We start from the raw sequence: 24847 nt of genomic DNA on the forward strand, positions 1-24847 counted from the left end.
ATCCCAAAATATAAATACATCCATCAATCCATCCATCTGTACATATGCACACATACAAACATGCATTTCATCATACAACATGTGCCCATTAAAAAAATTGAATGGAAATATTTTTAACAAACATATTTTTGGCGAAATTGTTACATAATTTGCGATATTATCGAAATATTGCTGATACACTGGCAATACAAGTGACACCTAGAATTTACATAGTTGAAAATATTGGCGATATCAATAAATTGGTGATACAAGCAACACCTAGAATTTACACGGTTGAAAATATTGGCGATATCGATCCATCAGAGATGCTAGTGAAATATCGCTGATACCTAGAATTTTTCATACTATAGTGTTATCGGTATCGCTACCAATGTTATTTATGTCGCAGAGCTTGAGCTATGGATAATATCGGGGATATTATCATAATATCGAGGATACTCTAAACAATGAGTGTGACTAATTGCGGGGTTAAATTGGCTAAACGGTACGCGCATTATATATTGAGATTTCTATGGATGAACAATAACTAAGAAGTATTGAGAGAGAGAGAGAGAGAGAGAGAGAGAGAGAGAGAGAGAGAGAGAGAGAGAGAGATATCTTAGCCACATTAGGAACATTTCTAGATGACCATTGTAATGTTTAATCCTAAATCCAACGGCAACAAGCACTGCTTGTTTGATCCAGATTAAAAGCAGACGACATCACTAATACACAACATTTAAATTAGATGCAACATATCAGGAATGGGATATTAGGATACATCTAGATAATCAATATTGACGTCTAAAATAACACAATACAGTATGTGGCACCAATCACACTGGATGCAATACCAGCTTCCATGAGAGGAATTTTGATTCCAGACACCATATATTCAAGCACCAAGGCGCATGGCATCACAGGTTCCAACAAGGCACCAAGGTAGTAAAAATTTGAGTGGAGTTTGACTGATTCAGTGACGTAATGGCAATGCATGTTCATCAAATCAGCCAATGTTTTGAAGCATGGATGCCACATGCATATGGGATGCAGGACATTCATTGGGTGAATCCCAAGGTTATTGTTCTTTCTTTTCTTTTCTTTTTCTTTTTGTTTTTTTCTCTTTTTTTCTTTTTTCCCAAGACAAATATTCCTTGGCCCCAAATCCCAGCTGGTCCATTTAGCAGGTGGTACAAATATTTAAGAAATGGCCTGTTATAAAAACAATAATGAATGTCCCACATTGAATGTCGTCTTGGTCAACTGTAGAGTGATCCAGCCTGTTTTTTTGGATAGGATAGGAGGATGATGCAGGCCAGACTAGACGGTCCCACAGAACATGTATAGGGTGTTGATGGTACAGAATGCCATGGGCCTGTTGAGGAGTTGCAGATGTAGACACCATCAAATGAAGTGCAGGCAGCTGGAGTAAGGCAGTAACTTGAAGCACACCTACCTACAGCAACTAGACCTGATTAGAAGGAAAGGGTCAGCTGCTGAGGAAAGGTGCACCAAACAGACTAACAGATCAAGAGGAGACCCCGGCAGCCCATGAATGATGGATAATTCCAGTATCCCAACCCTACATAATCTCTGGGCCTTTTCTCATACAAGTACATAAGGGAGGTCATGGGATATTTGTACAATTGTACAACTCCCTAGGGCTGTATGGTTGTATATAGAACAGTTAAGGAGGCTTTAGACTCTTTGTTTAAAGTTTCCCGTATTTACTTCTTTCCTTTATTACCAGTTAAATTTGGCCAAATATCTAGGCAAATGGGATTTAGGGCTTCATTCTAGAATATTCTTGAATTGTAATTCAGGCTATATATACACAAAAGGCCACACCCACACACACACTTTCAGAAAAATGATTCTTCTATATTGTTCTTGTGGAAATACTAAAAAGCTGTTGCGATTTATCTCAAGTCCAAATTTTGGGCTAAGTATCAATTTTGTGGCAATGGTAAGAGGGTTCGATCATCCAGAAGTGCTACGTATTTGACTTCTTTCAATTTAAGTTCAATTCTTCAATCATGCTAAATTAGGTTCAGCAAAGTCAAGCCACCACCTCATGTAAACTTTTACATAATAGAAGAGTTAACAGCTAAAGATTAAGGTTAATGTACCTAAAATCTTTACAGTATTTAGGAACTGCCTTTCTTCCTATTTTGTACCAATAAAAAACATAAAGGAATCTTGATCTAAAAAACAAGTGAAATTCAATGAACAAAGAAAAAAGAAAGTTTCCTGTTCTTTGAGGTGAAGATAGTATTTATAGATTATAGCGTTGCAAAAAGTCAATTGCAAATCGATCAAAAAGAAAATGTAAATATGGGATCAATGTCATTGTATAAAGTGAAGCATGATTTTCTTTTTCTTCTTTTTCTTTTTTTCTGTTTTTTTTTTTTTTTTCGGGGAGATAAGTAATTTTATTAATCCCAAAGGGCGAGAATACAAGACCAGAGACATTGGAAACCCACAACCCAGCCAGGGAACAAAGGAAAGGAAACCCACACCCCACTGGATACGATACCAGCTTCCATGAGATTTAACACTGTTGGCCACAAAAAAAAAGGAAAGGAGATGCAAGAGGGATTCCACACTGAATCTCACATCTCGACACTATCACAATGTAATTTAAAAAAAAAGGTTGCTAATTTGCCTAAACACTGTTCATGGTATTATTTAATTTTTTTGTTGTGGCAGACAAAAAGAAAAGGCAAGATTTTATTCCTTGAGAGAAAAAAAAAAAATGGAAGAATGAATGAGAAAGAGGTTTGCATTTTGTAACAACTGCATTTGAGGATTGCCCTCCTGACAATTTGGTGATCTGTCTGGGAAGAAAGGAACGGTAGATGCTTCAGCGATATCTCTAACTCACCTGATATCGTCGCAATCAGAGCCAAGAACTCAATCTCCAAATGGGTTTCTTATGTTGATTACTTGAGGGGTTGTAATCTTCTTTTTTTGGGCCTTTAAGGGCCAGCCTATATTTTCCTTTTCCTTTTTTTGTTTGTTCTTTCTTTTCTTTTTGGGGTTGCTGTTCTGCTACCTCAGCGGATCAGCTCCTTCCCCTTCTTTTGTCTCTCCTTTTTGCTTTCAATGAATTTGCGTTATCTCTCAAAAAAAAAAAAAAACCCACAACACCAAATAAATAATGATAACAACGATATTCTCCTTGAAGTAATCATCTTTAAGTAGATATTTCTAAACGCTAGTAGAGCTGGCTACTAGAAAAAAAAAAATTTGATTTGAAAGAGACAAGAAACTTGTGGAAGAAAACATACTACATAGAGAAGGCACATAAGAAAGTCGAGGTCATACTAGCCCAAACATTCCAGCAGGCCATGCTTCTACAGCTGCACCAATTTCCCCACCCCGCAATGTGAGCCCTACATCATGTAAAAGAATGCAACATTATAAAAAGTATGGCTTAATCAAAGAACCAGGTGAAACGAAGTAGGTAATACTTCCAAACTGTACCTGAGATGAGAAAAATGCCGAATGTGCTGAACTTTGACAATCCATAGCTGTGGGCAAGACAACCAAGACTTGGATTTGCAAGTCCTAAAATAATTGCTGTGACAAGAGCTACGCAAAATATTTTGCAATGAAGCCACACTTCTGATGAAAACTTTAAAAATGACTTATCATACATATGTAAACAAATTTTTATAAATTAAGTGCATAAAATCCCAATATATATATATATATATATATATATATATATATATATATATTTAGCAGCACTTTGGATGAAGACAGAATAACATGTCAAAAGCAAAGATTAACATGAGAGATCTAGATTCTTATATAATAATCCAGATTTGAAATTGCATAAATCAAGGGAGGACACTGACTTGTCGAATGTGAAATGTAACGTGATTTTTTATCCAATAAAGTGCAAAATAAGTATATTGTAACGCAAACTTATCATACCTAACTTTTATGTAGTACAACTGTAATAACCCTAGTAAATTTTAGGGCTAGAAAATTTTTTTCAAAACAATCCGAACCGTTCATCTTTGCATCTATCCATCCGTTAAATTTGGAAAACGTGCATTTTTACATCGATCAGATTGACCAGTTGCATTGTACATGTATACATCTAGTCATCAAAACCTGTCATTTAGTTATTCATCAATGCATTGAATATCTAACCATTCACTTACCGATCTACGCATCCACCTATTCACCTATATATTCTTTTTTCTGTTAAAATCAAACATTCATCTACTAGATTACGTAATTACCCGTTTAACTCACAATCCGAACGATAACTATAAATTTCAGCCACACATGTACATAGACAAGTAATTTTGATTATGATCAACCATTTATCTTATAATTATGACCACACACTCCTTGCCACAAGAAATGCATGGATCACCACACATCTGTATGCACACATTATTTGCACAACACACTTACACTATTCACATTTTTTACACACACACTACACGCCATGCATGCTCCGAATGCACACACCTCACATGTGTACATGCCACACGTGCGAACACCACGTGTGCGCACACTACATGTATGCACCACATGTGTGTCTTGACTCGAGGAAACTCGAGGAAATTTCCATTTGGACAGCTTTTTGAACACTTTAACCCATCAAAATTGGACCTCTGAATTAGGCGCTAAATCTGCCCTAAAATGAAACAATAGGAGGGTTGCACGTTGCCCCGTTTGGATCCAAATTTGGACAACCAAACTGACCAGTTTGGACACACCCATTGGGCACAACAATTTGCTCAAATGTAGGCCGTCCATTTGGTGAGTGGGGATGCCCAAATGTGATCAATAACAGACATCTAAGGACGCCCAAATTTGAGAGATGAAAAGACTTTCAAAACCCGTCCCTATTTTTCCATCAGATGGAAAGCTATCCAAAAGGTACGAGTAAAGATGGCCCAAAATGTGAACAGATTTAAACAAATTTGATGTCCAATTTTTGTAGTAAAAAAATTGTGAGTTGTAGTAGGCTTTCAAACGTATACAAGTCTGGGCAGATTTGGGTATCCTAAATCCTATAAAAATCGGTGGAAATTTGTGCCATCGATTATGGACAAATTCGGGTCAGTTTGACAGCCTAAATTATGTAAAACTTATGTGTGCTAATTTTTACTTCAAGGGTAGACAGATTCAGAACATTTTGATCATTCAAAATAAGTAGCCAGTTTTGAATATAAAACAGACAGATTTGTTATATATCATTGTCCAAATCCTGGACCCTCAGACTGTCCAAAAATTTGAATTTATTGGTTGGCCCCTAAAGCAGTCCGAGAATGGACCATCAAGTAGTCCATAAATCGCACTAATAATGGACCATCAATTCGCCTTTAAAACTGTCCATTTAAGGGTTGTATTGAGGGCCAACAATAAATTCTAAGATTGGACCCCTTATATGTAATGGTTAGTATGTGACCTTGTACAATAGCAACCACAATTTGGTTATGCACAGTTTGGTACTAGCTGAGTTCAAGGCTGCTCATGGATTAGGTTTTGTTGTAGCATGGGATTCCCAAACATATCAAATTTAGAATTATCAAGTAGCAACTCTTTACTTCTTCATACTTATTGTTTTGAAAAAATCATGCCCATTCATGACCTCCATAGAAGCATTTTTATTTATTTATTTATTTATTGTGATAGCTTGGTTTTGGTTTAATTTGGAGAATCGAGACTTGTCATGAAATAAAGCTTTAAATGGGAAATTTTATTTTCATGTTCATAGAACCAAGAACCCGAATATTAAAACACCAGAAGATAAGTGGAGAGATCAAGTCCCCTGGGTTAAAAGTACCTAAAGCGTAAAATGTGGGGCAACTTAGACCCCTGAGTTGAAAGTCACTAAACCCTAAATTGGTACCATTTGGACATCCATTGATCGAGGCCGATTGGGTGAGCATATTGGAAAGCGCAACAGACCAGCTACGCAGGTTGGGTGGAGAAGTAGTCTAACTAACTAACGTATAAATGGTCCCTTCATTGATCGAGGCCAATTGAATGAGCATATTGGTAAGTGCAACAAACCGGCTACACAGGCAGGGTGAGGTGTAAGGAAAGTTAAGGCCAGATGTAGTAAAGTGGCCCTGGCGTTCAATGAAAATCAATCATACCGATTATTGTGGCGAACCCTATATATTCCATCATGCATCTATGCATTGGTTTTACTAAGCTAATGCATTTTCATAAATTCCTTTAAAATTCTTTATCGTGGTTTTTTTTTTTTTTTTTTAAAAAAAAAAAGCAACGAGAGAATATATTAAAACGAAAAGAAAAAGCAAAGCAGAGGGCAACTGCTGAGGTAGCAGAAGCCGACTGTACAAGCCAAGAAACAGAAAATTAAAGTCTTTATCGTGGTTTATCGCTTGATATTTTGGGAAATAGAGTAAAGGCTTACTCATTGGGTTGTTAGCTCATTTTATTATTATGTTGATAAATTACAAGTTCAAATTAGAGCTACAATGCATGGTCTATATCTCCTTATTTGAGGTTTTTGTTTGAGACTTCGAATAATTATAATAATTGAAGTAGCCAAATGAACAATGTACTTTTGTGAGATTATGTTATAATAATTATGAGAGGCGGATGACAATGCTCGAATGAGAAGAGGATGAGAAGCGGATGACAATGCTCGGATGAGAAGAGGATGAGAAGCGGATGACGACATGAAGTGGATGACGACGAGAAGCGGTCATCTTCCACGTCATTGAGGGGACTCCTCCACTGACGACTGCTCCAACAGGAGACTCTGCACGGGTTGAGGCGGATTCTGCAACCCAGGGTGATAAAGGTTAGTAGGTGGTTTCTCGTCGGAAAGTATCTACGGAACCTCCTTCTGCTAGGAATCGAGTTCCCCATCCTACCTTGTTTGTCAAAGGATCCCGAAGGGGTGGCTCTCGATCAATACTGAACAAATTTTAGGCGCGCCGAAGCAGTAATGGACGTCGTTATGCCACGCGATCGGGGATCCGGAGCGTATAGAGGATTTGCACTGGTTCGAATGTCATCCGAGGAGTTAGCTAGAGCTGTCGAAATGCTGCATGGTGTCAAGTTCGCTGGATGTCCGTTGATGGTTCAAAGGGCGAGGTTCGGCCCTGCTTATGCCCACATCCAGAAGCCCCGACCAGCTGCCATCAAGGCTTATCAGCCGAAACCTCCCAACCTCCCCCCTCCCCCCACAACCCCACCCTCATCTTCCCCAACTTTACCTCACTCGTCGGAGGTCCCTACGTTTAAGGAGGCCCTCCTCCATCAGAACCCTAACCTGCCTTTACCATGTTGTCCAACCTGCCCCCCATTCCTCCCAGCTTGAGTCCTCAGCCAGTTCTACCCGACTCCCCCTTTTCCAAACTTGACGTGCCCATTGCTGTTAATATGGTGAATTTCCTCAGGGCCAGCGAAAATCTCAAGGATTCCATTGTCATTCTGTGTAAGGAAGGGGCCTCTATTTCTCAGGTGAGAGACTGGATAGCAGAAACAACGGGCTTCCGGCCGAGCAATTACCAAATCAAACCTCTGGGTTTCAACGAGCTATGGGTAAAGGTTTACCCGGGTGTCAACCCGGAGATGTTGTTGATGGCTGGTCACCTTCATTTAGGAGGACCGGTGGCTAGAGTCATGAAGTGGGAAGACTTCTCCATCTTTGGTATGGAGAACGTTTGGTTCTAGATTTGGGGACTCCCATTGGAGCTTTGGTTCAACGATTTCTTCATTTCAGTGGCGGCTTACCTCGGCTCCTATCTCGAATTGGACCCGAAGACGAAGTTGGGGGAGGAGATTGGAGTCATCAGAATCAGAGTTCGAAGGAAGAAAGGAGTCCTACCGCCCTCCTCGGTGAAGGTCATTGTTGAGGATCAGTCTCTCAAGTTCCCGGTGATCAAGGAATCGCAGGACGACCAGTTTCCTAGGTGGGGCAACCTTTGGCGAACTAGAGAATGCCCTCCGCCAATGCCGTCGAAGACCCACCCGTCCTCCATTGATGAGCGAGCACAAGCCCCATACTCCCGCGGACCTCCTCTGCGAGAACATGTCAGTGGTGCAGTTGAAAGTCGTCATCAAGCCTGCAGTTTTGATCACTCGGAGACACGTGGAGCGCTGGAACCATCGCGGCCGTCTTCTTCAGTAGACGCATCGTCTCGAGCACCACGCGCGCTAATCTCAACTCACCCGCTGGAGACGCGTGGCAAGCGGGCTCGGACCTCGGGGTCGAAGTACAGTAAGAGACCCGTTTATCCAGGGGATAAGTCGGCGAGTCCTCCGGTCCGTGCGGCTATCAGCAGTATCCCGTCAGAGCCTTTTAATTTTCAGCATACGTCTCTCTCTCCCTCATGTTACGTTGGACACGTGTCGTCCTCCGCTAGAAGTCGGGCGTCTCCCTCACACAATGTAAGACGCATGTCGTCCTCCGCTGGACATCTGGCAACACAGGTGGGACATATGGCAGAGCACCTAAATTCCCCTACCCCCTCTCGTCACATGTGCAATCCCAGTTCGGGTCTAGACCCAACCCCCTCACAAATATCCTTGACCGTTAATCTCCCTACTCAAACTGATGCACGGCCCATATCCATTTCCTCATCTTTTCCCGCCCTCACTCCCAACATCTCTCACCCTACCTTTTCTGACCCTATCTATCACCCCGAATCCCCCGCTCCTATTTGGAAAACTCCAAACCTTACCCTATCTCCTCTCCTCTCGTCTCATCTTAATCCTTTCTCGGACCCTGAAGACGATTCAGGAGGGAGAGATACATCCAACTGCAGTCTATCTGAGTATCAGTCTCATCCGTCATCTCCTATCTCCCCTTCCCTCTCTTGCTCCCCCTCAGCCGACGCCATGGAATTGGGTCCAATTACGTTATTCGATGAAAACATCTCAGGCGAAGTTCTAATGGCGGAACCTCTCCAGATGATAGCCAATCCTCAGCTCGAGTCCTCGCCCTTCGGAAGGGAAAGAGCGGATCTAATATCCAAGTTGCAAAACAAACGATGGATTAAAGAGGCCATTGGGAAGGTTGGGAGGTCTCTAGTTTTGTCCTTTGGGGATCGGCTGGAAGATTATGTAGCTTTATTCCAATGCATAGAAAATAGAGGCAGGCCGATCGAAAGGTGCAGATTGCCAGTCAAACACCTACCCAAATTATCCAGCAGTCGTGAGCTCCAACGTCTTGAAGCTAGCCCTGGGTTCATTTCAGCTTCTAAAGTCTCCTCCAGGAGGCAGGGCAACTAGGGAAGTATGGTCGTCCAATGAAGATAGTCTCTTGGAATGTTAGGGGGGTTGGCTCCAAGCACAAAAGGAGTCTGATCAAAGCAACAATATCTAGGAAAAATCTTAATGTAGTGTGCTTCCAGGAGACCAAGGTCTCTAGCTTTAAGGACAGCCTGCTAGCCACGTTGTGGGGTGCGAATGATGCAAAGTGGATTTCCTTGGATGCGGTGGGATCATCGAGAGGGATCCTGGTTGCTTGGAAATCATCCAACTAGGATCTCCTAGCCTCGTCTAGAGGGACTTATTCAGTGACAGTGAAACTTCAAGATAAGTCTTCTCCTTTCCAGTGTCTTCTTTCAGTTGTTTACGGGCCCAACACCGACTCTACCAGACCTCTGTTCTGGGAGGAGTTAACCCAGGCTAGACTTTCCTTTTCAGGGCCTTCTTGTGTGGTTGGAGATTTCAACGCCACTTGCCATGCAGAAGACCTCTCCAAAAGTAGAAGACCGTCTCCCGCTATGTTGCAGTTCTCGGAGTGGATCCAGCTTCAACAACTCATTGACCTGCCGCTTTAGGGAGCTAGGTTCACCTGGACCAATGGCCGCGCGTCTCCTATTCAATCCTTGTTGGATAGATTTCTCGTTTCCCCCGAATGGGTCGAGGCCTTCCCGTCTGTCCAGCGAGCTGCTTTGCCAAGAACTACATCCGATCATTGTCCGATCTTCCTCTCGGTGGAGGATGATAACTGGGGGCCCGAAACCTTTCAGGTTTAACTCCTCGTGGCTCCAGTCCGATAGTTTGCAGCAGAAGATTAAAGTGTGGTGGTCCGGTTTCCAGGTTGAGGGCTTTGCTGGTCACAAAATTATGTGTAAACTCAGACTCCTTAAATCCAAAATTAAGGAGTGGCGACAACAGGAGGTTATGAAATGGGAAGTTGAAGTTGAAGCTCTGCAGAAGGAACTCTAGATCATTGATTCAGCGGCGGAAGTCAGTCCTTTGTCGCCTGATTCTCTCTCCAGGCGAATCGCCATAATACAGATTCTTTCGAACAGAGCCCTGGAAGAAGAAGCTTCATGGAGAATTAAGTCCAGAGTGAGTGGATTGTTGAGGGCGATAAGAATACGAAGTTCTTCCATAACATGGCTAACATGCACGCTCACTCGAAGGCCATCCTCAGCATCTTCGATAAAGGGAGCAGAATTGACGATAAAAGGGAGATCGAAGATCTTGCCATTGCCCATTTCAAAGATCTTCTATCGACTAAGAATTGGGTGAGACCACGCTTGGACAACGCTCCCTTCCCTACCCTGAACTCTGCCGATGTTGAGATGCTGGAAGCCCAGTTCACTGAGGAGGAGATCAAAGCTGTTGTTGATGCTTTGGGAGGGGACAAGTCGCCAGGCTCAGACGGCTTCCCGATTAGCTTCTTTCAGATCTTCTAAGAGTCGGTTCGCCATGACCTCCTCCTTTTCGTTCAGGAATTTCATAACCGAGGAAAATTATCGAAGGGGCTCGGAGCGTTGTTTATCTCCCTCATTCCCAAGGTGGTTGGAGCCAGTTCTTTCTCCGAGTTCAGACTTATCAGTCTGATTGGGAGCCTCTACAAAATTCTAGCCAAAATTCTTTCTTCTCGGCTCTCGAAAGTCATCGACAATCTGATCTCGAGCAATCAGAATGCTTTTATAAAGGGTAGACAGATTACGAATAGAGCGCTGATCGCGAATGAAGTCCTCCATTCCTGTCACAGGGCTAAATCTAAAGGCATTTTTTGTAAGCTGGATGTGGCCAAGCCTATGATCATGTCGACTGGGATTTCCTGCACTACATGCTTCTCTGGATGGGCTTCGTAGCCAAGTGGAGAAAGTGGATTGCCGCCTGCATCGGTTCCACTCACTTCTCAATAATTCTCAACGGATCCCCCAAAGGATTCTTTAAAAGTTCGAGAGGCTTGCGACAGGGCGATCCCCTTTCTCCTTTCCTTTGTTGCTGAGGCGCTGTCAGTTATGCTATCCAGTGGGCAGGAGCATGGTCTCCTGCGTGGAATTGCAATGCCCGGTCTCCCCAATCCCCTTACTCACATCCAGTTTGCGGACGACACTCTCATCTTCTCGGAAGCCTCAGCGGATTGCATCGACAACCTCCTTACTGCCCTGTGCTACTTCGAAGCGATCTCTGGTTTGAGGATTAACATGTCCAAATCTAAGTTGCTAGGTATCAATGTTCCCTCTCCTTCGCTACAGGCCTACGCTGATTCTCTTGGCTGTCAGGTAGGCTCTTTCCCAACCTCCTTTGTGGGTCTTCCTCTCTCTGTGGGTCGGCCGCCTAATTACATGTGGAACAAGATTATTTCCAAGTTCCTCGCCTCTTGGAAATGCCGGTACTTATCCATGGGCGGTCGCCTAACGCTCATTAAAGCTACTGTCTAGCCTCCCCCTCTATTTCATGTCGCTATTCAGGTGTCCCGGGTAGGTGCTTAAGGGTATCGATAAAATCAGAAGAGATTTTCTGTGGTTCGGTACAGAAAACCAAAAGAAGTTTCACTTACTAGACTAGAACGAAGTTTGTAAAATATTCAAGGAAGGTGGGGCTAATGTGAAGAACCTAAAATCAATGAACTCTACATTGTTAGGGAAATGGGTCTGGAGACTAGCTACTGAAAAGGAGGCTCTGTGGGCGTTGATCATCAAAGGAAAGTATGGCTCTTCTTATGGGGATTGGTGGCCTAAAGATTCGTGGTACTATAAGGCATCCCATATTTGGAAAGGGATCCTTAAAGTGAAAGATCTAGTCATTCAGAATACTTGTTTCGAGTTGGGCAATGGTGCTTTAATTCGATTCTGGGAACACCCGTGGATTGGGGAGAGGCCCCTTAAGTTTCAATTTCCGCAAATCTACCGGCTATCCCCCAAGAAAGATATTCCCATCATCAACTGCTACTACTCGTCTACCCAAATTGTCTGGGACATCAGAACCTCCAGAAACCTCGACGACAGCGAAGCCATGGAGTTTAAAGCCCTCATGGAGTGCATCCTTAGATCTGCTCCCCACAGTCATCATCCTGATAGGCTTGTTTTGTTGTTAGAGAAATTGGGCCTTTTTTCCGTTAAGTCTCTCTATGTTGCATCGCGCCCACTGCTTCATCACGTGCAAGGGGCGTCTCCGTTCATTTGGAAGTACCCGATCCCTCCCAAGTTTATCTGCGTCACTTGGCTAGCAGATCGCAACAGAATTCTTACAGTTGATAATCTGATCAAGCGAAGCATGCAGATAGTGAACATGTGTCTGTGCTGTATGCGAGAAGCTAAATCGGTCAACCATCTGTTGATTCACTGCTTGTTTATGTCTAAGATTCGGGCCGACTTCTGTCAGATTTTTTCCATGTTCTGGTGTGATCCTGGATCGGCCGCTAGTTTGCTCTCTTCTTGGAATGGGCTCAAATTAGGGAAGGTCAAGTCTATCATTTGGCGCATGGCCATTATTGCAATCTGGTGGGCCGTTTGGGAGGAAAGGAACGATCGCTGTTTTAATGATGTCTCCTCGTCTATTTCAGTGGTCAGATCTAGGGCTAAAAAGTTGGTGATTGAATGGCCTTCTAATGTTAAGGATTTAAGATTTTTTTATTTTAGTTTTCTAGGCTATTAGGGGCTGTCTGCTATCTCAGCAGTGTTGCCCTTCTTTCCTTTGTTTTGTTGTTGTTCCCTTTGTTTCTTTCGCCTTTGTTGTTTTCTCCTCTCTTCTTTTAATGAAGTTTCAGGTGCTTTAAAAAAAAAAAAAATTTATGATATCTTTATGTGAAATGGTTATATGTGATGATTAAATCCTTAGAATGATGATCTTGTAACTTAGAATACTTAGTCTCGCTTACAATGCAGCATTAGGGTCAAGTATATACTCGAGTGGCGAAATCGGGGCGTGACTATGTTTTCCCCCCACATTGGTTGAACTATTTTCATGCACCGATATCCTCCACAAGACAACTGAACATATTCAAGATGCAAAAATAGTTGAACATTAAAATCTTCACACCAAGATACCCTAACAGTCAATGAAGGGAACAATGCATTGCCTTCTTTTAACCGATAAATTGATGGAAACTTGTAATTATTCAATGCCCTTGCATTTAGATGCCTCCTGCTACATGATACTGCCAATAATCCCCTAAATTCTGAAAAAGGACCATCTTTTGATCTTCTATGTCAAAATCACTAGTACTGCCTAGAACTTTGAAGTTGGGTACATTTTTGCACACAACAACAAGAGAAACCAAATGATTGCATTTAGTTTAAGAGATTGTCCAATAGCCTTCCTATGCCTCGCCTGCTGGGTTTTGCTCTTGAACAGGGTCCATCTCGCACTTTCTTTGGTACGGGGTCTCGATGTACTGGATCTATTATATTCCACTGCTGTTACACTTACACCAGAAATCCCAAAAAGGTAGAAATAGAATTTCATCAATCGGGCTGTCTCAAGCGAGGCCAAGTATGGAAGGAAGAGCATTATCTATTTGACTACCAGCCTGCTTAGCTGATGACGTTAGAATTCAGAGACAATGTCCAACCCACATCTATGGAGTTCTCAATACAAGATTAGACAGCTCTTAACAGTAAGATGTGTGAAGCTTCCAATGCTGGAAACGGCATTCTATGTCGGACCAAGGTTGGCTGACTCAGCGAGTTGACTTGGGACTTGCCCGAGTTGACATAATTTCTATACTACCTACTGAGTCAAAATATATGCAAACTTGTTTGGTTTGAAAATCGGATATGACCTAGAAGAGTTTCCCCGAGTCTTCCTCTTGACTTGGTGACTCATAGATGTCATAAAACCTGGGTTGTACTCTTCTTATTATCCCCTTTTTCCTTCTTCCTTCTTCCTTCTCCTACTTCCAATTCTGTGGTGGCAGTGGCATGTAGTTGTTGTTGTTGCGGCAGCTCAGGTTCTTTTTTCTTTTCTTTTTTTTTTTTTTTTTTTTAAGGAACAAACAACTCAAATTTAACCCTAAAAGAGAGAGAGACTTTGGTGCTCTCTAGAAGCGTGATGGATGATACTCTGGCATTAAGAAATTCCATGCATGGCATATAAGTCCCCCCTCACTATAAATACGCTTTGGGCTTTTATTTCCACGACTTATACCATTTATTGTTCCTGAGATTGCTAAAGAGCTCCTTGGATTCTTTACAAAGCCCATCTCTTCCTTCTCCTCGTACCAACACTCAAGGCAAGGTGAGAGTGAGAGTCTAAGGATTCATATTTATGAAATGTTGCTTCGCATTAACTTTCGGAACCCCAACAGTGGCTCCATGGCAATTGTCAGAGTACCAGTAGTCTGGCCCAACACAGACTATCTGAGAGACCTGAGTAGTGGCTTAGTGCTAACTATTCAGAGCTTTGGTGGTGGCCCCAAGCTAGACTTATTATCTGAACTCCCTAGGTGGTCCCGCGCCAGCTATTAAGGCAATCTAGGCTGACTCTTGGTTTCTCCAACAGAGTAGCCCTGAGCCCAATGATATTTCTGTCAAAGGTCTTTTGAATGCCTCAGGGCAAGGTAGACATGCTGCCAGAACTTCTGAAGTTCCTGAAGCTATACAAGACATGAACATTAAGGCTACTTGAGTCCTTGAAGCATCAGAATTCTCTGCCTAATAGATGATCTGGACACTCTAATGACAAAGGACCATAGATTAGGACTTCATACATCATTTGCATTACAATACTCTCTACCCTGTAACAGATTTGTTCTCTCTGGTTTTTACCTATTAAGGGATTTTTTTTCCCTAGAGAATGTAACTTATGGACCTATGTCGGATGACAGCATAGAATGTATTTTGTTTCCCAGATAAATGGAAGTGTCTCGACAAGGCATATTTTGGTGCATATCGTTTGCAATGGAGTTAATAATCAAACTAATATCGAACCTTATTAAACATAGACATTTGTTATGAACACCAACATACCCCCAAACAAGGTCAACAAGTATATTGACCTCCTAAAGGAAATCAGGGACGTCCTCGCCCAGACATACTTAGAGATGTTGGGCAAGGATCTAACGGTGGCCATGCATAGGCTCAACATCTCAAGGAGAAGAAGCCTATCATGCAAGCGCAAAGGAACTTTCACCCAAAGTTGGCCTCGCAAATCAAATTAAGAAAGAATAAGCTTCTCTCAGCCAGATTCACTCGAGAATCGAGAGATCAAGTGCCCTCAATGGATCTCCAATATCTTCCTCATGAAAAAGAAGAGTAGGCAAATCAATGTCTACGTGGATTTCCACAACCTAAAGGAGGCCCAACTGAATGTCGACTTTCTGCAACCAAACGAAGCTACTCATTGATAGCACCTTCAGCTATTTCAGAATGTCATTCATGGATGGCTATTCGAGATTACGATCGAATCCAGTGGCCCCAAGGAACGAAGAGGTTCCAAACTCTAATCAATATCTTCTACTATAAGATCATCCTCTTGGCTAGAAGAACGCCAACACTACTAATCAACGCACCATGCAGGTCATTTTCTACGATATGATTCACAAACACACCAAGTGCTACGTGGATGACCTAGTGATACACTCTGATGGACAAAAGGAACATTGGCAATATCTCCCCCTCATCTTAAATAGACTCCATAAGAAGCAGTTGCAAATGAACATGCTCAAGTAAGCATTTGGTGTTTCTTCAGGGAAATTCCTTAACTTTATTGTCCATCATCACATAATCGAAATCAACCTGATGAAGTTGAAAGCAATCCAACAAATGTCATCGCCTTAAAATCTTAAAGAGCTCAAGAACCTCCAACGAAAACTTGCTTACATACTGATTCATTTCAAACCTTGGCTGCCGTTGTCAGCCTGTCTCATACCTGATGAAGAAAGGTGTCCCATTCAAGTGGGATGATGCATGCCAAAATGCCTTTAACGCCATCAAGAAGATGCTTGGACAGACTCCAATCCTAGCAACCCTAATGAGGGGTAAGCTCCTCATCCTCTACATTGTGGCATGTGGGCATTATTTGGAAATATCCCCAATATTATTTGCATCTCCAGCTCGGCAATACCGATAACAATCGTAGTGATACTGATAATACTGATAGTATCAGAAATTCCAGGTATTGGCGATGTATCACTAAGTTTTGGCAATATCAAGATTGCCAATGTATCGCCAATATTTTTTACTATGTAAATTCCAGGTGTCGCTTGTATTGCCAATATTTTCAACTGTGTAAATTCCAGATGTTGCTTGTATCGTCAATGTATCAGAAATACTTCAATAATATCACACAAAAAAAAAAAAAAAAAATTGTTTATTAAACAAATGTCCGTTTGAAGGTGCATGTGCTCCATTTGATAATGGTATCGAAAACATGGTTTCTGATTCTTAATCAACAAAACCATATTTGAAGGTGTATGAAAGAATGAATGTTCAGACATCTATCTTCCCACAGTCCACCACAAAGCAGGCTTTCCTTTGAACTCAAGTATTGATCTTATTCTCACTTGTTTACCCATTTATTCTGAAACATATTAGATCCATCCCTGGATCTGTATATTGCTATCAAAAAAGCTAAAAGACAATGTATTGCACATCATATTCAAAATTTTGTTGCCTATTATTCCTTGTCTCTTCTAAACATGGGTCCGTTGTTTCTACACTTGAGTGTTCTTCTTCTACTATACTAAAAAAATTATTAGGAGGCTCTTACTTCTCCTCTAGGGCATCAAGCCACTGAGGAGATGGCTGCTCTTAAGAAGAATCATACATGGAAAATTATTTGAAAGACTCCAGTGGGTTGTTTGTCGTTAGGTATATGCCCTTAAATACCATCCTGACATAGTATAGCCAAATATAAAGCTTGCTTGGGTGCTAAAGGCTTTACACAGACATATGGTGAGAATTACTACGAGACATTTGCTCCTTTTGCTAAGATGAACCAAGTTTGTGTTATTATTCTCTTGATGTTAATCTAAATTGACTATTGCACTAGTTTGATATTAAGAATGCTTTCTTAAATAGTAATTGAATGAGGAAATTTATTGATACAAGATAAATGGTCTGGACTAAATATGATGCAAAGAAATTATAAACGAATTAAAGAGCAATTCAAAGCATAAAATATACTAACCTCCCACAAATCTAAGAAATCAAATAAACAATAAATTTTAGATTTCAAGCTAAATCACAATCTTACAATAAATTAAATCATATAAAACATGAATTTCAAAGGATCAATGGAAGGTAGAACTTCCACTTTAGCATAGGCTTGGACCTAATTCAAATGGGCTAATTTAGCCTCTCTAGGGTAAGGATATGAGATTATAGGGTTAGGGTTTGAATAATGTAAGGTTAGAGATTTCAAAAGAATTAGGGTTTTGAAAGGATTTGGGAATTTAGGATCTTATAGGAAATAGGAAATTAGGGTTTCATAGGGAACTGGGGATTAGGGCTTGGGAAATTTATAAATAAATAAATAAATAATAAAAACTAACATTTATAGGTGAATAGGAACTAGGGTTTAAGGGATAGGAAGAAGAATCGAAGAGAGGGAAGAAAAGAAGTTAGGTGGTTGGTCATATGGTTGTATAGCCCTATCCGTACAATCATACAGACTTACTTGTACAGACAAACAGTCCCATATGTGTGGGACTTGATAGAGATAAGATGGGCTTTCGTGGAGGGAGGGATAAGAGAAGATGGGTTTGGGTTTTGGTACAGAGAAAAGTAGAGGGATTTAGGTTTGGAGAAGAAAAGTAGAAGAAAAGAGTGATTTGAGAAGAAGATGAGAAAAACAAGAGAGAATTACCTTCTTAAAGAGAGATGAGAGAGGAAAGATTAGGCTTCACACCTTGGCATCATACCATCAATCTTCAATCCATTCACCAGAGATTCTATTCACGAGAAGAGAGAGCTTCAGGGGAAGTAAAGAAATTTCATTCAAAAAACATCCAAAGGACTGCCCGTCTCTTTGCTTCCCTCGAATGAAATTTCTTTGCTTCCCTTGAAGCTTTTTCTTCCTGTTAATGGATTCTTTGGTGAATGGAGATTAATGGTGTGGTGCCAAGGTAAAAAGCCTAATATTTCCTCTTATCTCTCTTTAAAAAGGTATTTCTCTCTTATCTTTCTCATCTTCTTCTCAAATCCCTCTTTTCCTCTACTTTTCTTCTCCAAACCTGTCACTCTACTCTTCTCTCCACCAAAACCCAAGCCCATCTTCTCTCATCCCTCCCTCCACTAAAACCCAACCCATCTCATCTCTATCAAGCCCTGCACGTACGGACTGCATGTCCGTACAAGTCAATCCGTATGGCTATACGGGTAGGGCGGTACAACCGTACAGCCAGCCACCTAACTTCCTTTCTTTCCTCTCTTCGATTCTTCTTCCTATCCCTTAAACCCTAGCCTAAAACCCTAGTTCTCATTCACCTATAAACCAGTTTTTCCCAAGCCTCAATCCCCAATTCCCTATAAGATCTTAAATTCCCAAATCCTTCCAAAATGCTAATTCATTTCAAATCCCTAACCTTACATACTTAAACCCTAACCCTAGATTCTCATATCCTTAACCCTAAAGAGACCAAATCAGCCCATTTGAATTAGGATTAAGCATATGCTAAAGTGTAAGCTCTACCTTCCACTGATCCTTTGAAATTCATGTTTTATATGGTTCAGTTTATTGTATGATTGTGATTTGACTTGAAATTTGAATTTATTATTTATTTGATTTCTTATATTTGTGGTAGGTTAGTAACTTAGTATATTTTATGCTTTGAATTGCTCTTTAATCAGTTTATAATTTCTTTGAATCATATTTAGTCTAGACCATTCGTCCTGCATCATTTATATGCTTCCTCCTCTTGATTTTGCTTGAACGAGAGAGGATAGATGGTTTGTTGTCTTAAAGAAACGATAGATGGCCTAAAGCAGACTCCTCACATCTCGTTTGAGAAATTTACCGGGGCCTTGATTGGCATTGGATTTACTCCTACTTAGTCAGACCACTTAGTGTTTGTTAAGCGGTATGTCCAATGCATTATCGTTGTAAGTATTTATGGGGATGATATTATTGTTACAGGTGATGATGTTGTGGGATCTCTGAATTGATGATCTATATGAGCAAAGTTTTTCACATCAAAGATTTCAGTCTGTTAAAAAATTTTCCTCACATTGAAGTTTCTCGTTCAAAGAAGGGTATTGGTTTGTTTCAGCAAAAATATGCTCTTGATATTTTAACTTCTACCGATAATCTTAGTGTCAAATCTCTTGATTCCTCCTTAGAGCTTAATAAGAAGCTCTGGCTGATGATGGGGAGTTTGTTAATGATCCTCACATATACCAACGCCTGGTTAGTCAGTTGATATATTTGACTATTACTCGTCATAACTCATCTGATGCAAGTATAGTGAGTCAATTTATCCATGCTCCTCGCTCCAGCCATCTTGAAGTTATTCTTTGCATCCTTCGCTTCATCAAATCTTCTCCATGTCGTGGCATCCTATTAGTTGACAGTCCTCCCTTTTGGCCTAAAAAATGCTCCTTCAGTTTTCCAAAAGGCCATGATTATCATTTTCTCGCCAATTCTCTCTAACACACTGGTGTACATTGATGATTTGCTCCTTTTCTCCCCAGCAACGGAAAATCATCTCAACCTTCTCCAGCAATTCTATTCCATGTTCAGCAGTATGTTATCATGCTCTCAGAATTGAAAATGGTTGTCACAAACAAATATAGAATTCCTTGGCATGCACCTTTCGAAAAGAAAAAACTACCCGCAAACTCATATCGCCACCAATATTCAGAACTTCCCAAACCAAATCCCTCATACAAAGCAGCTACAAAAAATTTTAGGCCTCGTCAATTATGTTGTTGAGTTTGTTCCTTACATATCTCAATAGAAGAGTGTTCTTTCTGTGCTCTTGAAGAAGGATCCTCCTTGATCTGACAAGCATACAAGAGATGTTCAAGAACTCAAGAGACTTGTCCAACATCTTCCTCCTTTGTAAATCCCTAGCCAACATGGCAGAGGAATATTGCAAACTGATGCAAGTAATATGTACTGGGGAGCAATTCTTTATGAAGAAGAAAAAAAAGTTGATGAGAACTTTGTGGCTACAAAAGTGGTGTGTTCAAGCCCTTTGAGCAACACTATCACTCTACTTATAAAGAAATTTTGGCAGTAAAAAACGGAATCACAAAATTCCAATGTCATCTCATTGGCCATATCTTTCACATTGAGATGGAAATGTCTCTTCCTTCCCTAAGATGTTGCAGTTCAAGCAAAAGACAGTGCCTCAAGCCCAACTTCTCATATGTACAGAATGGTTCTCAAGATGGACATTTGAGGTCATTCCGATCAAAGACAAAGACAACATTCTAGCAAACTTACTATCCAAATACCCTAAGAAAAAGCATGTTCCTCGCCTACTCCAGACCATCCAATCCTTTCCTATCCCTCTTTGTGTCTACCCCTTCTCACCTGTTACGTCCCTTTCCTCAGAAGTCATTGAATCCATTGCTTCTCTCCGTCAAAAGAAAAACAATTCTCATAACTTCCAAAATTTTCTGGCCATCCACCTCTTCCGAAACACCCCTGTCTTCTACTAAATTCCTCATCCTAATTACCATTTCTCACCCCTTTCTCATTCACTGATCTTTAGTACTGTCCCAAGGAAATTTTGTCTCTTATGATATCTACTTGAATCTTACACAAATGCCTTTGTATTTGATGCCCCCAAGCTTTATGCTTGCTTTTTCCAGTGTGAGATCGACGTTGAACTGCACCCAGAACAAGACATACCCTCAAATGGTTTCAGTGGTTCCATCCCCTTGAAGAATGGAGGTAGATGCTCCGCGCGCATTTCTCAAGATATGTCAATATTACGCCCCATCGTCCTACTGATTTCATCATGACCACAAATAGTAATTACATTGCTCCAAACCCCAAAGTTGAAATTCAAGCATGGCAACCCTATAATCTTGCCTGCCAATATCTCCAGTATCCTCAAGCATGGGAAGTCTTCAAACATCGTATGTGCAATTTCAACAGTTGTGACACACACTCTATTCCTCCAGCAATCATGGCTTTCCCTTTTGCGAACACAAGGCATCCTCTCTTTGGACGACTGATGGAGCATCTTACAGCCTATCTTAAAGCACATGGGCATATGAGTACGGGTCAAGATTCCCTAGCATCCCCCTTTGTAGATCTCGACACAACCACCACTGACTCAGAATAGTTAGTATGACTCGCCATCTCGCCCACCGGCTCATAAAGTGTGTGGTGAAATGTATCAGGCATCTTTTAAGATGGATGGTTCCCTCTTATTTGTTATAAGTATGGATTGTATAATGGTTTGAAGTCCGGACCCCCAAGAGGTCTATGTAAGCTTGTAAGAGCTCATGCTCATGGCAAAGTGAGTCCAGAGCGAGCTTAGTGGTATGTTTCTTTGTTTAATGGTGTGTAACCTCTTTGTGCTCTTGTAATCTCTTATCTCTTTGTAGCCTCTTATCTCTTGTGTTCTAGTAATCTCTTTTCTCTTTGTAACCTCTTTGGTATCAAAACCATGTTTTGCTAATAACCTCTCTACTTCCCTTACAAGTCCCAAATGATCATTTGATTCTTTGCCAAGCCTTTTTTTTTTTAAGGCAACAAAAAGAAAATTCATTAAACAGCCAAAAGGATACAGGAAACAGAGAAAAAACAAAGGAAAAGGAAAAGGAGAAAAGGCGAGACTGTTGAGGTAGCAGAAGCGCCCTAAGAACCTAGAAAGCTAAAATCAAAACCGATCAGATCCCGGACATTAGTAGCCCATTCAATAATCATCTTTTTCGCCCTATAACCCACTGAAGCCGCAGAAGAAGAGTTGTCGTTAAAACATCTGTTATTTCTTTCAGTCCAAATGGCCCACCAAATGGCGAGGCTAGCCATGCGCCAGACGATGGAAGGTTCCCAAAATTAAGACCATGCCAAGAAGCAAGAAGATCAGCAGCAGAATCGGGGATACACCAAGAGATCGAGAAACGGTGGTAGAAATCTGTCCAAAGAGGAGAAGAACGGGTAGTGGACTAACAAATGATTAACAGATTCAGCCTCCCGCATACAGCACAGGCATATATTAACGATGTTCATGCCTCTCTTAGCCAGATTGTCGACCGTGAGAATTTTGTTGCGACCAGCAAGCCATCAGAAACAAATGATTTTAGGAGGAGCTGGGTATTTCCAAATAAAGGGATTGGCATCACAACGAGCATGCGTCGCAGGGAGAATGGCTAAATACAGGGATCTCATAGAGAAGATGCCAGTTTTATCCAAATTCCAGCCAATAGAATCGGGATTATCAAAGAGAGGCATGGTCTTTGAAATGCAGTCGTAGAGATTCGTAAATTCCTCGATTTCTTCTTCCTTCGGGTTCCTGGTACATCTGATATCCTAGACAATTTGTGTCGAGTGAGTGGAGTAACAGCTGTTAACCCATATATCTGTCTGGGGAAAGGCGGTAAATCTGAGGGAATTGGAGTTTCAGCAGTTTTTCCCCCAGCCAAAGGTCTTGCCAGAAGCGAATAGAGGAGCCGTTACCCAGAGAGTAGCTGCAGTTATCCATCACCGACTTTTTAGCGGACAAAATGCCTCTCCAAATATACGACGCCTTGTAGTAGGAAGAGTCTTTTGGCCACCATCCGCCAGGAGAAGATCCATATTTCCCTTTAACGATCGAGATCCACAGGGCCTCCTTTTCAGTTGCAAATCTCCAAGCCCATTTCCCAAGCAGAGCAGCATTCATGAATTTCAGATTTTTTACATTAGCCCCGCTCTCCGTGAATAGTTTACAAACTTCTTTCCAGTCTAAGAGATGAAATTTACTTTGGTTGTGCTTGCCAAACCATAGGAAATCCCTTCGAATTTTATCGATCATCTTCGTAACAGTAGGCAGACACCTGAATAGGGACATGAAATATAGGGGAAGGTTTGAAAGGGTCGCTTTAATGAGAGTCAGGCGCCCGCCCAAAGAAAGATAACGACACTTCCACGTAGCCAGATTTTTGTGAAACTTGTTGATTACTCTTTCCCACATAGCCTTCAGGGGGGGGGGGAGGCCGACAAACGAAGTCAAGGAGTCTACCTGGCACCCCATTGTCTCGGCAAAAGATTGGAGCATTGGAGGACGTTAATACCTAGGATCTTAGATTTACTCATGTTAATTCGAAGGCCCGAGACTGCTTCAAAACAATGCAAAGTTAGAAGAAGATTACTGATGCAGTCCGAGGAGGCGTCAGAGAAAATGAGAGTATCATCAGCAAACTGAGTATGCGTAATGGGGTTCATCAGACCAGGCATCGCAATTCCTTGCAGGAGGCCTCTGGGATAAAGCCTCGCCGACTATAAGGAAGAGGAGGGGATAACGAATCCCCTGACGCAGACCCCTCGTGCTCTTAAAGAAGCCCTTAGGAGATCCATTTAGGATAATGGAAAAGTGAGCTGAGGAGATGCAAGCCATGATCCATCTAATCCATCTGATACCGAAGCCCATACGAGCCATCAGGTAGAGGAGAAATTGCCAATCGACATGGTCGTAAGCTTTTGCAACATCTAACTTGCAGAAAATCCCTTGAGACTTAGATTGCTGACATGAGTGGAGAACTTCGTTCGCAATAAGAGCTCCGTCCAAAATCTGTCTGCCTTTAATAAACACGTTCTGATGAGGCGAGATGAGTTTACCGATAACCTTGGAGAGACGAGAGTAAAGGGTTTTAGCGAGGATTTTATAAGGGCTCCCGATGAGGCTAATCGGACGAAATTGAGAGAAGGAATTGGCCCCTGACACCTAGGGGATGAGAGAAATGAAGGAGGCACCAATACCTTTCGAAAGTCTGCCTCTGGCGTGGAATTCATTGACAAAAAGCATAACATCTTGACGAACCAAATCCCAGAAAGTCTGATAGAAGCTCATCGGGAATCCATCTGGCCCTAGGGATTTGTCCCCTCCTAATGCATCAACAGCAGCTTTAACCTCAGCTTCAGAGAAAGGGGCTTCTAGTAATTCGGCTTTTGTCTTCTCCAAAGAATTGAAGGATAAATTGTCTAAGCCTGGCCTTGACCAATTTTCCCCTGTAAGAAGTTGTTAGAAGTGAGATATGGCCAGGCGCTCAATCTCCGCTTTATCTTCGATAGTGTTCCCATTATCAGAAATGTTGAGAATAGACTTAGACCTGGCCTGCATGTTGACCATGTTGTGGAAGAACTTTGTATTTTTGTCCCCATCAGCAATCCAACGAAGCCTGGATTTGATCCTCCAGGAAGCTTCATCTTCCAGAGCAATATTGGATAATTCCTGAATAATACTAATACGCCTGCTCAGAGATTCACCCGATAAAGGAGCATCCTCAGATTCGGCGTCTATCTGTTGAAGGTTGGACAGGAGAGTTTTGATTTCGGCCTCTCTCTTTTGGATAATCTGGTGTCTCCATTCCTTGATTTTGAGTTTGAGAAGTCTAAGTTTACCGAGCAGCTTGTGGCCCGCGTAGCCCTCAACCTTGAAGGTCAACCACCAATCAGCAATATTTTGACGAAGGTCCTCCGAATGAAGCCACATGGAGTAGAACTTGAAAGGCTTTGGGCCCCAATTGTCTTCTTCCACAGATAATAGAATCGGACAGTG

At 41.6% G+C, this 24847-nt stretch overlaps 1 protein-coding gene across 2 annotated transcripts in view; it reads right to left on the reverse strand.

The window, feature by feature from the left end:
- Positions 1 to 24847, reverse strand: part of LOC131234310 (probable sodium/metabolite cotransporter BASS4, chloroplastic) — a 70398-nt gene that overhangs the window by 36731 nt on the left and 8820 nt on the right. For both annotated transcript variants that reach the window (XM_058231094.1, XM_058231095.1), the window contains exons 3-4: positions 3466 to 3573; positions 3307 to 3374 (exon numbers count right to left, since the gene is read on the reverse strand). In XM_058231094.1, coding sequence (XP_058087077.1) covers positions 3307 to 3374; positions 3466 to 3573 — 176 coding nt within the window. The remainder of the gene's footprint in view (positions 1 to 3306; positions 3375 to 3465; positions 3574 to 24847) is intronic.

Source organism: Magnolia sinica, chromosome 19 (assembly GCF_029962835.1).
Source record: "Magnolia sinica isolate HGM2019 chromosome 19, MsV1, whole genome shotgun sequence".
In the NCBI taxonomy this organism is placed as follows: Eukaryota; Viridiplantae; Streptophyta; class Magnoliopsida; order Magnoliales; family Magnoliaceae; genus Magnolia; species Magnolia sinica.